The 16688-nt window shown below is 40.7% G+C and overlaps 1 protein-coding gene across 9 annotated transcripts in view; it reads left to right on the top strand.

The window, feature by feature from the left end:
- The window catches only part of syne2a (spectrin repeat containing, nuclear envelope 2a), a 78364-nt gene extending 62093 nt beyond the window's left edge, over positions 1–16271 (top strand). For 8 of the 9 annotated variants that reach the window (XM_075459579.1, XM_075459578.1, XM_075459580.1 and 5 more), the window contains 18 exons: positions 741–896; positions 3297–3455; positions 4295–4461; positions 7095–7257; positions 7577–7767; positions 8196–8346; positions 9019–9201; positions 9616–9753; positions 10010–10201; positions 10555–10843; positions 12077–12210; positions 12319–12445; positions 13087–13289; positions 13437–13613; positions 13981–14109; positions 14312–14503; positions 14618–14712; positions 14858–16271. In XM_075459579.1, coding sequence (XP_075315694.1) covers positions 741–896; positions 3297–3455; positions 4295–4461; positions 7095–7257; positions 7577–7767; positions 8196–8346; positions 9019–9201; positions 9616–9753; positions 10010–10201; positions 10555–10843; positions 12077–12210; positions 12319–12445; positions 13087–13289; positions 13437–13613; positions 13981–14109; positions 14312–14503; positions 14618–14712; positions 14858–15065 — 3054 coding nt within the window. In that variant the 3' untranslated portion in view covers positions 15066–16271. The remainder of the gene's footprint in view (positions 1–740; positions 897–3296; positions 3456–4294; positions 4462–7094; positions 7258–7576; positions 7768–8195; positions 8347–9018; positions 9202–9615; positions 9754–10009; positions 10202–10554; positions 10844–12076; positions 12211–12318; positions 12446–13086; positions 13290–13436; positions 13614–13980; positions 14110–14311; positions 14504–14617; positions 14713–14857) is intronic. The other variant, XM_075459582.1, reaches the window with a different exon arrangement.
- Positions 16272–16688: the final 417 nt, after the last annotated feature.

Genomic DNA, 16688 nt, shown 5'->3' on the forward strand with positions numbered 1-16688 from the left:
ATGTTTTGCAACAATATAAAGTCATAGTATGTTTTACACAAAAAAAGTTTGTGTCAATTTAAAAATAGATTAGAGGCCTGAGGGCAGCATCCATTTGGGAATCAGTTAATAAGTCAAGACCAACAATCCACTGGGATGTTAAAAAGGTGTTGAAAAAGTCTGTGTTAACAGAGCAGGATCTTATTTTAAGGTAAGCCTTCATACAAAAGGCCAAAAACTATGATATCTAAATTATTTAACATCCATAATGAAATTTGATGAATAACAGTAGCTGACCATATGTGACTGTGAGCGTTTCTACTGAGACTGACTTATTGTAATGAAAGATTTATTTAAAAAAGAACAAGAAGAATAGTACACAGTTATCACAATATAATGCATGACAATTTTATAACATGTTTGAAGGACAAAGTTGCATTACCAGTCATTCCCAATTACTAGATCTACACATGTCTGAGAGAAAAAACAGAGCAGAACAGCTGGTCTAAAAACTGGCTTGAATTTCCCCTCCCCTAAACTCCATCAGTACCCCCCACCCCCCACCCAAGTCTCTGAGTTTACCCTCCTTTCCCTTATTTAATACCCATGCTTTCACTCCCCTCCCCTTTTTTTTTACCCCTTCCACCCTCCCCCTGCCCTTTAATCTGTGTGGTCAGTGCGAGCATGAGCGAGAGGTAAAGCAGCTTGTATACATCCAACTTCTACATGGCCGCCTGACTGCATGTTTGTCTGTAATGCAGGAGACTGAGTTCTCTCTGCAGCGTTTGGACAGTGGATTGAAGGAGCTGACCACCATGAAGACGAACCTGTCCCAGTATGTTGCGGCCAGCGACTCTGCTCTGCTGGAGCAGCAGCTGGAGCTACTCCATGGTCAGTGGGAAGAGCTATGTATGAAGGTGAGAACTGACAAAACCTCTTTTTGGTATAATATTAGGATGAAAGGCCACAAAACAAACCGGAGGAAGTGACCGTGGGTGGAACAAGTGTAGAGAGAAGAGTTTGAGAGGGGGAAAAAGTTGCTACCAGCGGTTTCTTGGCAGCGACTAGCAGCACAAAGCTTCTGCACTCTTGACGCTGAATACACCCACACACACACACACACACTCATTTGTTTGATAAAAGAGCCAGTTTTATGGAGGGAAAATATATCTTGACTTTTCATTAAACTGCAGCAACCTGCCTCCATGCAAGTCAAAAATAGCTTGTTTTCTTAACAGCTTAGCTGTAAAAGTGCCAAAACTAATCATTCTTTAGATTAAACATTGATTATAATTCAGCTTTTATCATTAGAGTTCTCCCTGCTTGTATAAAAGCATGCATAGTTCCTGAGGGATACATCTCATGCCTTTTAATTCTGGACATTATTGCTGAAAGTAGCTCTAAACTGGCTCACATTCCTACAGTTAAGTCTTTTGGCTTAAACACAAGTGCACACTTGTTCTTGGGAAACCAACGGTTATGACAACTTTGGGCGTCTTTGTCAGTTATTAGGGAGTTATGGGTAAGTTACACTCATGCTAATTGGATCCCCAGTTAGAGTGGCTTCTCCCACCTGCTCTTGTCTTGGCAAGAGTTACTGGGATTCACAAATGTGGCAACAAGGGCCAGGAATGTGTTGTTATGTAGTAGCTTTTGTTATTTGTCTATGAATGGTAGTTGTTCACAATAAATATCTTCCTAAGTTTGAGTAAAAGTTCAACAGGATCATTTTCTTAAATCCACCTGACTTCTTCAAGGAAGACCAGAGGTCAGAGTGTTAAGAACATACTTACATGCATCATTTCTAACAATATAGTTTTTCTGTTAACTTGTGCTACTACTGAAAGATATTGTATGGCTATTTAAGAAAAATAATTCTTAATTACACCTCTTGGATTTTTTTTTCAATCGCAGACATTTCCAGGAGACATGGCTTTGAGCCTCTTCAGTTGTGGCTTCATAGTTAACAGGTTGTAGTTGGGGGAAGCCGCTGGAATGGGTCTGATGAGCAGATGGCTTGGCTGGGCTGAGGGGATTCAGCCGACAGGCTCTATTGTTCATGGGGAAGCACAAAGTCCTCACAGGGTGACTGCAGCTCACAATACACCCTAAATTCAGCACTGTCCTGAAGGCATATAAGTGCTAGTACATTAAAACCAAAGCAGGGCTTATTTGAATCAAATAAATGCCACTGAGCAGTAAAATAGATCAGACTCAATTGTGCCCTGTGGGCATGCTAAGCCCTGAAACCTTAAAAAGATCACTAGCCCCCTCCTCAGCTTCATGATGGAGTGTTTTCATAGCATTAAGCTGTCATTAGGAAAATGGACCTTGTTAATTTGACCAAATAGTCAGAGTCTCCTGGGGGTTTCTCCCAATTCAGTTGATTGCTGCTTCTGGAGGATTAAATGTCCCCATAGCTTCACTGTAACAAGTGAAAACATCTAATGCTTGTTTTACACAATATTTTAATCTCTTCTATACCATACCATGTAATCACATTTTATGTTCTTATGGGATTTTGAAATGAGCAACAATCTTTTTTTTTTTTTTTCCAGCTATTTAAGTTATCGGCTCATAATATGCACCAAGCTTGAGTCTACAAAAGCACTGTTGTGTGTTATATATGGGTCACTTTGTTTCCGGAATGTGTACCAGGGAGTATCGTGGCTAAAAAAAAACTGTTTCAGAATGAGGTCTTGATGAAGTTCATCAAAGGCCCCGCTTCTTTTAAGCTTTTGCAGCAGTTCTACCTTTGTGGCGGTTTCAGCAAGGCTTTTATGACATTTAAAAAAACAATCTTTTTTTTTTTTTTCCAGCTATTTAAGTTATCGGCTCATAATATGCACCAAGCTTGAGTCTACAAAAGCACTGTTGTGTGTTATATATGGGTCACTTTTTTCATAAGATATATTTGTTTGACTTTTTTCAGTTTTATAGTTTAAGTAAAGGATGGGAATTATTGTTTTGTCTTCCCCAAAAATGCACTTAGCTACGTTTTAAACTGGATGACACTTGAACCAAAAAGCAGAACTTGCTTTTCAATATTCATTCATAACTTATAGGGAAAAACAAACCAAAGATGGGCAAGTATTGATTTAGATGAAAGTGTAGCTTACTGTTCCACGCTGCTCAAAAGGTCTTTATTACTTTACAGTGATGTGCTTTTATGTCTCTTGAAAGCTAGAAGACATAACTTTAATTATGAGTGAATTAGTTGTTGATTATCTAAGAACACTCATATTTTCAAAGATAATTCTCTGCCATCAAGCACACGGGTACTAAATGTCACTGTTACTTACTTTGATTCTTTCCAGGTATCTTTACATGGGCAAGAAATAGCCGACCGCCTCAATGCCTGGACCATTTTCAATGACAAGAACAAAGAGTTCTGTGATTGGCTGACTCAGATGGAGAACAAGGTGTGCCACAGCGGAGATCTGAGTATCGAGGAAATGGTGGAAAAACTGAAGAAGGTACGAGGCAACAGGGGATAAAGATAATAAATCTGTGCTTATGTGGCAAGTTCTAAAATAAAATCCACACTGACAGTATTTATCTCAGGAAACCATACGAGAAGTTTATTACATATTCTTTTACTTCTGTAACACAATTGAAGGACTTAACATTAATTAATCAATTAATCCTCAAATATCACTTGAATTAGAATATAAGTTGATATATTTTTATATTTTTTCTATATTCTTGAATTAGAATTTACTTTGATAAATGTTTTCCCCTTGTTCACACCATAACACATCTAAAAGAGTGAAATCATTACTGACAACTTCAACTCATAGTTCCTGAATCAGAGCATGGAGAACGCTCAAGTAGGCTTGATTAAAATCCACACATGAGCAACATGTATTATCCTGTTAATAACAGATGGTGGCCTGGAATGGAATGGTTATGTACACTTTGTTCACACGCAATAGAGGTACTTTCAGTGACTGAAAGCCTTTTGTACTTTCCTCTCCAATTATGAAGCTAGCTCACTTAGTCAGTAACCTAATAATAGGTTTGAATGTTCCAGGGTGGCTGTTTGAGGGCTTTTAAACGAAATGAGATTATTGGGAGCACCTGATACCATGTTTAAGATAAAGATGGTACTTCATAGTTGTAACTGGTTGCTTCAGGGCACGAAGCACGTGTTGAGTGAAGGGGACACTGAAAAGGGGAAGTGTGACACTTAATTATAACTTAACTGAAAAACAACTCTTTTGTGTTATGCAGGTTATTTAAAGCTACAGTAGTTAAGATATGTTGGGAACAAGATGTTAAAACAAAAGGCTGATTTCCTGTCCTTTTTCCCCAGGACTGCATGGAGGAAATCAACTTGTTCAGTGAGAACAAGAGCCACCTGAAGCAGCTGGGAGAGCAGCTGCTCTTAGCCAGTGATGAGGCCAAGCAGACCCAGGTTCACGGGTCGCTGCAGGAAGTCAATCAACGATGGCAAAACCTCTTTCATCACATCGAAGCCAGGTGAGAGCAACCACAGCTGCCACACAGCGGGGTATTGTGTGTTTATATCAATTAAGCACTTTCCATGAGAGGATGTTTATGGTGTTCAAAAAGCATTTTGCAGAGACAAGTACTAAAATGATGCATGGATTAAAAGTCGAATTGTGTTTGTGTGTGTATGGTTGAGTTAAATCAGATTTGCTGAGTACCAAAATCAAAATTCATATCATTATCCTACAACAAGAGCACTCTTCAGAGCTCTTCCCCAGTAAAAAGCATAATTAAGTACTGAGACACTTTAACTAGAAGCCTGGAAGTAAACAATAGCACTTATGGGTATCCATCCACCTGCTGTTGTGTTGGTTATGCTCTGCAGCTGTCAGATACACATGGCCTCTAATGTACAGACTAGAGAGGTTAAGCCCCTGTGTTGTTAAACTGTTACTGCCCCCTCAGACAGATGGACAGTCCTGGGCAATAGCAGGAGATACAGATTTCACCCCCCTTACCCTGAACTGGCAACCTACCCCCACCATCATGCAAAGAAAACAACTAAGCTTAAGTCTCAGACGGTACCATATGTCCCCAAGTCCTCGCTGGCTGCCCCCACTTTTTGTAGTCTCTCAGTGCGATGACCTGCGAAGGAGGGGGGGGGGGGGGGGGGGGGGGGTGAGAGGATGGAACAGGGAGGGTATGACGGTATGTCTTAATCGCTGATTTTCAAAAGAGGCCCTCTCAAAGACATTAGGAGCAGAGCAGTAGGTTAGGCCACATGTTGAAACACAAGACGGGTGTAAGAAATTCCCCCAAAGTAAGCCTACATTTATTTTTCCTTCTAACTGGTAAACTTAAGTTTTTATTTTTTTTGTTGAAAGCAGGTTTCGTTATTATCCAACACCATTTTTAAATGACTTGGCTATGGAAGCAAAAATTATTACAATGGATTAAACAAAGCACCGGACGGTGAAGAGCTATGTATTTATAGTGAAAAAAGTAAATGTCAGGTGGAGTTTTGTCTCTGCCCAACTTAAAGCCCTCCTGTGGTCAGCTGTACTTTATCTCAACCCTCCAACCATATATCCTCACTCATCCTTCAACTCTTTTCTGCTTTACTTTCTCCATCCATTCTGTTCTCGTCTTTCCCTTGAGTAAGCACCCCTGACGGGGTTTTGTGCCTTTGTTTGGCCTCCGCATGAAGCTGCTGGCCTTTGTTAACCTGTCAGAGGTGGAGAGTGAGCGAAAGGAAGTAAGAAGCTTGTTAGTTGAACAGGGTGATTGCATCTGCAGAGTAGAAGTAAAGGAATAATTTATACTGACTGCATTATTTCTTGATTACATGGCGATAAACATGTCGTTTTGCATGTTACATTGACTGCGTTTTACCACATACTGTACTTGCAGCGTTCTCTTGACAAAGGCTTAGAAACATTTGATACAAATGCAAACAACATACATTTTAACATTTTTGGACAATACCCACCATTTTAAACATATACAGATATGGGATTAGAAAGAAACAATCTTTTCAACATTTTAAGCAAGATGGCTTAATTTTTCTTAATTCTCCAGTTTGGGTTAAAACACAGTGGAATTGCTTAAACTCAAATGTTTCATTGTTTTAGCAGTTTTCAGCCCTCTTTTATAATATTAAGAGATGTGATAGTCAACACGGACAATGGGGATCAAGAGGGATTTTTTTTGAAGACCAGTTCAAAGCCCCCATTTGACTGCAACGGTAGGATTTAGCAGAGTGGTGGTACACTTAAGGGCTGTTTTCACATAAGTATGAATCTGAGTTTCAATAGTGTGCAATGTCAGCTTTTGATATTTGACAGCTTTAAGCTCTATAGTTCAGTTAGTTGCACTCAGAGAAGAAAAACACCTTATTAGAATTAGTAAAAAACTCCAAAATGACAGATATGTGGTCTCTAAAGTTCAAGTAAAACCTAAAGCTATTCTCAAGTGACTCCCTAAGTCCAGCCGTACGTGCAGCATGTGTTTTGGGACACTTCCATCCGCAGCCGTTTTTAGCTCTTATTATTTTGATAAAAAGCATCCCCCTTGCAGCTCTGACAGGCTCTTCTGAACCTCGACAAGAGCAGAGGGATCAAATGGGAAAATGAACTCAAACTCCTAAATGGGGCACACTTCAGGCTTTTAAGCCTCAGAAGACAGCTTTTATTGTGCCGTGTGTTGCTATGACACCAGTTAGTGTGGTGGAGTGTGTGCGTTCATGAAGGGGACAGTTGCCATGGTGAATTTAGGTCTAGTGAAAGATACCTGAGAGGGTTGGGGTAAGTGAAAAGGTCTTTCTTTCTTTGTGTCTTTCTTTTTGGGGGAAAAAAAAGAAAGCTTTTTCCTGTAGCCTCTATATTTCTGATTATTTTTCCAGTTAAGGCCTCCAAAATTACCCTTTTTTATTTGACTTGAGCATCAGCCATAGACTAATTTAATTGGATATGATTGGTAGGCAGAATCAGAGGGTCACCAACCACAAAGTTTGGTGGGAAAATTCAGTTTAATGTTGAAGTAGCCACAATGAATAAACACAACTGCCTCAACTTGTCATGAGTGTTTATGTGAATGTGGCTTATTGAACGTGAACTTTGGATAATACAGGTTGTGAAACACGCGAATGCCTGTGTTTTCCTCAGAGTGAAAAAGTTGAAGGAGACTCTGGTGACGGTGCAGCAGCTCGATAAGAACATGAGTAACCTCCGATCGTGGCTTTCTCGCATCGAAGCCGAGCTGTCCAGACCCATCACCTACAGCGTCTGTCACGAACGGGAGATCAAAAAAAGGCTGTCTGAGCAGCAGGTACACACAGCAGTGAACACTCATCACATCTGTCCTGTTTCAAATCACATGATCATCGAAAAACTACTGTTTTAAAATGTATTTTTCAGGTTTTTCTCTGTTTAGTGCCTGAATATTTCAGTTGTTTCCATTTAATTTCTTTTGCTTTTCTTTTCGGTTCTCTGTCACTCCCTCATACTCTTTGTCTGTTTATCATTAATAATTCACATCTGTCCTTTGTGTAATTTTGGGAGGAGGATCTCACTGTCCTCATGTAAAGCTTTACTGTCTTTGAACTGATGTTTAATACATGAGGTTGGCTGTTCTTATGTCTGTTCAGGAGCTTCAGAGGGACATTGAGCAACATACGGAAGGTGTTGCATCGGTGCTCAGTCTCTGCGATGTTCTGCTGCGGGATGAAGATGCTGCTGGTGGGTCTGAGGCGGAGAGCGACTCCCTGCAGGAAACCAGCCGCAGCCTGGACCAGCGCTGGAGGACCATCTGTGCTATGGCTCTGGACAGGAGGCTCAGGTAGGAACAAAAACACACATCTGATACGCATTAGTGCGCACTCTAATCTCTGTATCAATTAACTGGATTTATGGGATCTTGGTTATGTTAACTTCCTCGATTGTTCTGTAAGTATAATGAGGTGTTGAACACGTTGAGAGAGAGAGAAAAGGATATTTGGCAAAGGAGTTCAATCTCAAGATGCATTTAGCAACAGTTCTGGACTCGAAAAGCTTCCTCAACCCTGCCATCATATTTAGTATTTTAAAGGAGTTCTTTTAAACAGAATTCGATTAATTTTGTTGGTCTCTTTTCCAAAAAGTGATTACTTTTGATTTACAACTTCAATTTAATTCTCCATGTGAGCGCCGTTTCCTGAGCTTTAATGTCAATAAAGAAAAGCATCAATCAGTAGTGAACAATGACACCAACATGATATCTCGTTGCAGGATCGAGGAGACATGGACACTCTGGTGCAAGTTCCTGAATGACTACTCCCGCTTCGAGGATTGGCTCAAGGTGGCAGAGAGAGCTGCTGCCAACCCCAACTCTGCAGACGTCCTCTTCACCGTCGCCAAGGAGGAACTCAAGAAGTTTGAGGTTAGTCGCAAGGGTTCCTCAAAAGTTAATGTTCTAAAAAAATTATTTGGGGATTTTGGTACCTTTTTAGTTTAGGGCGAGTCACACACAACAAGCAGATAGAGTATTTGTGTTAAGTAAGTCAAATGATTGTTTATTCGACTTCTTACTTGGGTAATTCATTTGTGTATTACAGGTGTTATACCACTTGAAATACTCTTTGCTTCTCAGGCAGAGTATCCATGACATAAAAATCATTTTCAGAATTGTACACAAGGCCCCGTTTGATCTCTTTCTGCTCCGGTCACTTTGTTGTGATAGCACACGTGTTCCCTGACTTGATTTGTAGTATTTTCTGTAGGCTTTCAAGCAAACACTGTCACCACTGGAAAAATGGTCAATTTCACCCAAGTTGAGATATTTAAAAAAAATAAAATAAAATTCTCCATCTTACAAATAATAAGTTTGTTATTTTAATAATTTTTCCAAAATACAGCCAGGAAATAATCATTTCTTATTTATTTATCTATTTTTTCTTCTTTAATAACCCGACGGATCTTTATTCAAAACTGGTACAAAATAATGTTTCTGGAATTGTTCAATCATTTCAGGTCCGTTCTGCCACTTTGAGAAGGAACAGGAGTCCCGCTTACAGAATGAATAATCAATTCTTCTTCTTCAATTCGTCCTCAGGGTTTCCAAAGGCAGGTTCACGAGCGGCTGACTCAGCTGGAACTCATCAACAACCAGTACCGCCGCCTGGCCCGGGAAAACCGCATCGACCGAGCCAGCCAGCTCAAAGCCATGGTCAGTGAGGGCAACAGGCGCTGGGACACCCTGCACCGCAGAGTGGCTGCCATCCTGCGCAGGCTCAAGGTACCGGAGTGTTGAGTATTAGAGTAACTCAATAACATATAATAAACAAGCAAATTAGTTTGCTGAATTTAAATTATGCTGAGGAGGATATCCTCTGTTGAAGATGGTTTGAAATAATGGTTTAAGCAGCTAAAATGGGGGAGGAAGGAGCTGCACTGTTCCCCTGGGAAAAATGTCAGAAATACATTTGGTCCTTTTTACATCCATTGTTGGTCAATTTAATGTTTTTCCATCGGAGTCAAATTTATTTATTTGATTTTATTGGATATTTGTTCCTCCCTTGATGTTACAGTCAAAACTTGAATAAACTGTTTGTTATGGCGGTGCAAGTACTCAATGAATGTTGCAACTAGAGCACGTAATAAACTGCTCACTTGCCTTTCTCTGCACTCATCCCTTCATCTTTTCTCTCAGCATTTTACCAGCCAGCGGGAGGAATTTGAAGGCACCAGGGAGAGCATGCTGGTGTGGCTGACTGAGCTGGACCTGCAGCTTACCAACGTTGAGCACTTCTCAGAAAGTGACGTTCATCACAAGATCCAACAGCTCAACGTGAGGCACACTTTGACTTCAGCTGTGTTACTGAACAAATGATGGTGCCTTTCAAGGAGGATTTGTCGAATAGAACCACAATGTCTAGAGAAATGGCATGTTGGGATGTTAAGCAGACTGTCTTTTGATTTTTTTTATTTGGAGAATGATTCTTGGAAGAGAAGGTTTCTCTTCCATTTCACTGTCAGGACCATCTTGCAAACACCATAACCAGGCTTCCAACTCGGTCTCGGCTCACACATTTGTCATCCTGCAGAGTTTTCGGAAGGAGATCACCCTGAACACTGAGCGCATCGATGGCCTGATAGTGTTTGGAGAAGGCCTGATCCAGAAAAGTTCACCGCAGGATGCAGCACTGATAGAGGACGAGCTGGAGGAACTGCACTCCTACTGCCAGGAGGTTTTCAGCAGGCTGGTCCGCTTCCACCAGCGCCTCAGTCAGCCCCCGGTGAGCCGGACCACACACACATTTGTCTTTGTAACTTTCCAAGCAGAAATTCTTCCCTGTCAAACATATTTTCAAATAAGCACATATCCATTCAGCTACCTTCTTTTGTTTAGTACAGCTGTGATCTTCCACAGGTATGAAGATGTTTCCATTTTCTACACTTGTGCTTTGCCGAGCAAGCACATTGCAGAAGTCCCCTTTGTGCAACTCAACAATGAGACTTACAGATAGAATTAGAACAGAAAACAATGTCGTTGCAAAAACAAAAAAAAAGCTGAGCTAGTGCAAAGATTATTTTGTGTGCAGACATGTTATTCACACCTGGCTTGGTACCTGTCGTTTCTTTGCATTAGATGATCAAAGAGGAACCCGATTTCTCTGGTACCACCTTTTCCTTGGAGTCAAGCTTAGAGCTGATTGGTCGGCCGTGGCTGGGGCGGAGCCAGGGAAGCCTCCCAGCCACACCCACCCACCTGCTGGCCTCTCCTCTGGAGCGTTCAGGGCGCGAGACACCGGTAAGCGTGGACTCCCTGCCTCTCGAGTGGGACCACACTGTAGACGTTGGAGGGTCATCATCACATGAGGATGATGAAGAAGAGGAAGAACAAGAAGAGGAGGGGAATTACTTCAGTGCACTATCGGGTAAGAAGAAAAAAAATGACTGAGAAAATGGAAACAAAATATACAGTTGTTAATTTTGCTGGGTTACTGAAGAAAATAAAAGCATCATATGTAAAGGGACTAAAACAATCTTATCCATTGACCCCTTTCTTCCTTGTGGATGAATTGACAATATCATGTATCTGGAAGATTCCCAATATTATCTTGGAGATTCTCTAAAACTGGTTGTTAATTGAACGTAAAGTCATCTTCAATCAATGAGATTTAAAAAAAAAGGGTGTGTTTTTATTTAACAAACGAGATCTGTCAAAATCTGAGATTCATGACACGTTTGTTGAAGTGTATTATGACACAGCCAACGGAGATTTCCAGTCAGATTCTTCCTCGAGCAAAGCTCGACCAAGAGACAATTTCTAGAACAAGATGTGTCATAGCCAAATAGGCACATTAGCTCATGTTGATGAGTCCATTATCAGGAATATAAGAATGGGCTGTGAGGAGAAAGCCACTTAACTCCAAAAAGATCACGGCTGCACAGCCGCAGTTTAAACAAACCCAATGGCTGTTTTAAAAATGTTATGAGAAAGGATGAGACCGAGAACTTTATAGTTGAAATGAAAAGTGTTTAGTTTGAGGAAAGGAAAACTCTGCATTCCTGTGTCAAAACTTTTGGTGAAAGCCTCATTATTTGAGCATTTGAGCCTGTCAAAAGGTTTTTACCACAATTGATAGAACAATACGTGCTGAATCCTACCAGTGAAGTTTAAGGAAAATGTCTGCCAAACGCTGGTTAAAGTATAAAGTATCCTAAAACTGGAGCTGTTCGGAACAGACGAATGGGCTGAAAGATGATTAACTGGACATGTTTAATAGTATATGTTTAATAATTACTCCTGTGGGGGTCGCAACTCTTTCTTCAGCTAATAACAGATGCATCTTATTTGAGTAACTTCCCATCTGATGAAGTTGGTCATATTTAGTCAGAAATGTAAAAAGATTCTTAAGAATTTACTAACTTTCACCATATATGGCTGGTCATGCTGTTGCCACAGGTCTGAAATCGGATGTGTATCTATCTGTGGTTTGTCCAGTTTTTGTTTAGCAAAAACAAAGATGCTTGTAAACCAATCATTTCTGTTGCTTTGCATTCAGTATACACTAATATTGATAACACGTGTCACTCACTGAGAATGAGCTGCTGAATATTTTTTTTAATAAGTATACTAATTCTATTTTGTTTTGTTTGTGTCTCAGTTTCAAGGAGGTCTACGAGTGTCCAAGAGTCTCCAAGATGGCGGTCATCAGGAGACTCGGAAGCTCAGCTTGACACAGAGGGACACGCTGACATTGCACCCGCCCTTACCAGCACTCCTCTAAAGGAGGGCTATGTACGTCTCAAAAATGTGTTTGCAGTTTTTAAACTAACTAACATCCAACAGTTGCAGACTGTCTGCTGCTCCGGATGTCAGTTCTAAACATGTTTGTCATGTCTCCAGCTCCGTCTCATGTCTCAGTGCAGCGGCAGCATCGAGAACCTAAAGAGAGTCTCTCTGATCCTCGATGATGAGGAACACCCGGAGGAGTTCGGTTTGACAGGACTTACCGCCTCAGACAAACAGTCAGGTGAGATTCACATTCAGGATGTGCATTGTGATAGAGGACAGCTCGGGCATGATTGATGACAGTGGCACTAGATTTGCTGCAGAGAAAAAAGGAAATCACTTAATGGAAGACTAGATCATGCATACAATGCAAATGATGTCAGCAGCATGATTTGCACAACAGTGAGCTGTAAAGTGAATGTGCTTTATAGGAAACTGGTTCAAGCCGGTAGGAAACTTTAAAACAGTTCTAAGTTCATGTCACCTTTCAGTTAGAATATTTAGGTTGAACAAATGCTCCAGAACAACATCAGACACTTTGTCACATTTGCTGTAGTTTGGATTTCATACTACAGAGTTACTCTCTTATAGTAAGTGCATATACATAATATTAATGCACAAAATGATACGTGTGCATCAGACACATGAATTCTTGCACAAGTCTAAGAATTCTCTTTCAATGCCGTGGTTTGAATTTGCAACCAAACCATCTTTTGCTGACGTTTGCTGACAAGCTTAAAGCTAGAATATATCTTCTTTTTTTCTATCTGTTTTTCTACATCTTCTTACACAAGCTACATCCATCGCTACATTCGATCGATCAGATCAATATTGAAATTCAACATTATTAGAGCACATTAGAAGACCTTTGTGTTCTTTCAGGTGTAATTGAACGTTGGGAGCTGCTCCAGGCTCAGTCCAGGTGTGATCAGCAGACCGGCCCTCAGGAGCCTCAACAGCTCACGTCTGATCTAGACGACATCACTTCCTTGTTGGAGAACATGATACCTGAGCTGCAGCGACTCCTGAAGTCAGACCCAGCAGCCACTATAGAGGACATGGAAGCCAGAGCCAAAGAACTTAAGGTAACGTTTAAGACTAAGTATAACGTGTCTGGTGACTGATGCTTAATTCTATAACGGTTCTTTTGGGGCAGCGTTGTCTTTATTGAAGGATCTTTAGATTTATATGTACCCTTTACAGACTGATACTAATATTTTTTTCCTTTCCAGGAGAAGCAAAAAGCGTTTGCTCACTACAAGTCCGTCATGCTGTCTGTGAACCTGCGAGCAGAGGAAGCTCCCGAACTCCAGGAGAGACTTGCGAGTATGAACAGAGACTGGAGCAGAGCCTGCACGGGCCTCCAGCAGTGGGACACCAGCCTGAGGAAGACGCTGATGTGCTGCCAGGTGAGAACGAGTTTCAGAACAGAGAAGAAGCAACACTTTGAGGGGAGTTTTGAGGGAAGGTGAGGGACTTATGGTGTGAAAATTACTTGCTGTTCAATCTGACAGTGAGTAGATATCTATGTCGGAAAAAGTGTAAACATTTTGACAAATATCTGGCTGTATACAGTAGTAAGTTGTGAAACTATTTACTGTGACACACTTAAGCAGGTGTTACAATGTTGAATGTTAATTCTGTGCAGAATAAAAATTCTGTCATGTGCTACTTTGAGCTAAACAAAAGGATTGAATGATATGAAAACCCTTGCATTTAGTTTTTACTGCAGGCGGACCTCACCATAACAAGTCCCCTTTACACTTTTTCTTACAGGAGTTCCATGAAACCCTCCACTCTCTGCTGCTGTGGTTGGCTCATGCAGAAAGCCGACGCTATGCTGTAGACATAAACCACCCAAACACAACTGTCAGAGCACTGCAGCAGCACAGCAACACTCTGATCGTAAGCACACAATCATGTACTGTTGATTCATGATGAAAAACTAATCACGCCAGAAAAAGTTTTGGTTGGATTGACTGGAGATATCTTTACACTGTGCAAAAAGGTTGAGAAGTTTGGTTGTTAAGTTTTTAAATCAACCAAACAAGGCTTTGAGAGGAAAGTGTTTAAAAACCGCATGTTTTGTGTCATTTGTGATCTACAGGAGCTGCGGGAGGAGCTGCAAGACAGGCAGGACCAGCAGGTCTCACTCCAAGCTCTGTGGTCTCACCTCCAGCCTGAGGATGGAGGAGAGGAGAGCGACGAAGCCCAGGAGAAGCTCCATGTGACGGGCAGCAAGCTGAAGCTGCTCCTCAGGCAGGTGGATCAGGACATCAGGAGCCTGCAACAGCGTCTGGTAAAAGTTATTTCCCCCTCATGTGCCAAACTGTTCTGAAATGGTGAACTTGGTAAATGACAGATCTGGAATGTTATTTATAGAAAAACAAAAAATGATTTGTCTTTAATTCAGGGATCTGAGTCTGCATCAGCTGTTCAAGGTTCAGTTGCTTCAGCAGACACATCTCAGGAGGCAGCAAATTCAAAGAAAGCATCCTCCCCACAAAGGTATGTAGAGAGGCATCATTATTTTGCCTGATGTTAATGCAATAAAGCAGAGTGATATTAGAACATTACTTTGAGATCAAATGCTTACAACGCATTATGTGCTGATGTTGTCTTGTACTAAACATCATCACTGTGTGTCCCGCAGAGAGAGGAGGGGGTCCTCCCCGCCACGATCCTTCTTTTACCGGGTCCTGCGTGCAGCCTTCCCGCTCCAGCTCCTGCTGCTGCTCCTCCTGCTCCTGCCCTGTCTGATTCCCCTGTCAGAGAGTGACCCTGGCTGCACTGTGACCAACAACTTCGCCCGCTCCTTCTACCCCATGCTACACTACACCAACGGCCCTCCACCAACCTGATTGTAATGTACATGGAAAGAGAAACATTTCTACGGAATATACTGAGAAACACTTTCCACCTTTTTAAAAATGATCTTCCAAAGTCTAAAGATTCTATTTTAGTGTCTGACAAAAGAGCTCAGTGCATGTGCTCTTAATGCCCAGGAAAATAACTTGTTTTTAGATTTATACTTAAAACAATTTGACTCAGCTTTATGTTCCAATTTCTAAAAGCCACCGTGCATCAAAGTCAAGCTTAAGAAGGTTGTTAGTAACCATTTTTTAAATTTCATCATCAGCTGCGTCACGATTCGACTTCCACTTCTTCTCGTATCGTTCATAAAACTCATGCAAAGTTAACGAAGTTTAAAAATCCCTTTTAGTTAGAACTACATATAAGCCAGGACTCCTTGCTTAGAAATCAAATCATTTCTGTTTCAATGTGAGGTTTTAAAAATAACAGTTTTTCTTATTGAAGTCAGAGAGAGTGGTTGGATGGAAAGATGACATTTGTCAGCAATGATCCAAATACCTTCGACTTACTTTGACGTCGCCTCACATCCCCGCAACATGTGCAGGCTGATATTTGTACAACGACACCTCAGACACCATTTTATAAATCAGATCCCACATCTCAGCTAAGGTGACGTAGTGAGGCAGCACATACTCCAGCCTCAGCAGTAGAAAGATAAGATGGTTTAAATCTTGCTCAGCTGTTGGAGTTCAACCTAATAGAAACGGAGGTTGAGATGAAACAATCAAGTAGGATGGTAATCAGGTCTTAATGTCACCATCCAGCATAGAAAACGGCTTTTCTTGATTTTCAGTTTTGTTTAGATCAAAGTGACAGTCACTGAGATTCGTTTGCTTCAGATCTGCATGTTTGTGTTATTTTAAACATTTAATTTGTCTTTTGGTCTCCTGCTTGTTGACTGAACTGTAAAACAGTTATTTTTGTACTACAAAAGAGCATTGGTCCCATTTAAATGTATTATGAAAGGCCAATGGGAAAAAAAAATCCTGTTTTATGCACACATTTTGTATGTTGATCATTTTCTTGAGTAGATTGTAAGCAGACATTTCCAAACTACTGATGCATTGTTGAAACACTGTAGACTTAGAAGGATGTTTATGTACAGAATGTATTAATATAATGTTTATTTATAACACGAAAAGGTGGATATGTCTGTGATTTTCTGATAGTAAATCATAATTGTCTTAACTCGATTGTTTTCTCCCTGTTGTCTTTTTTTTAAGTTTGCCTGACAGTACCAGTAAAATGTTTGGACACACCATCCCAATGGGTAGCTATTTACAAACATTTAACTGGTATTGAATATAGTATATATATGTACTGTTAAAAAAAAACAGAACACAAATTATAGCCAAACCTTGAAATTGAGCTCAGAAGCTGTATATTGACCAAAAGCAGCCGGTACTTTAATCCACAGGAACTTCAAATAACCAAAAAGTTACCTTTAGAATGTATTTCACAGTTTCCACAGCAGTCTAACCACAGGCTGGATCTGACAAATTAGTTACCCGATTTGTTGCTGGACATCATTTGTTGGAGTACACGGAAGAATTGCTCTTCAACTACAGTAGCACAAATCGTAAATGTGGAACCTTCCAGCAGGGTTGTGC

This window comes from Odontesthes bonariensis, chromosome 24 (assembly GCF_027942865.1).
Source record: "Odontesthes bonariensis isolate fOdoBon6 chromosome 24, fOdoBon6.hap1, whole genome shotgun sequence".
NCBI classification, from domain to species: Eukaryota; Metazoa; Chordata; class Actinopteri; order Atheriniformes; family Atherinopsidae; genus Odontesthes; species Odontesthes bonariensis.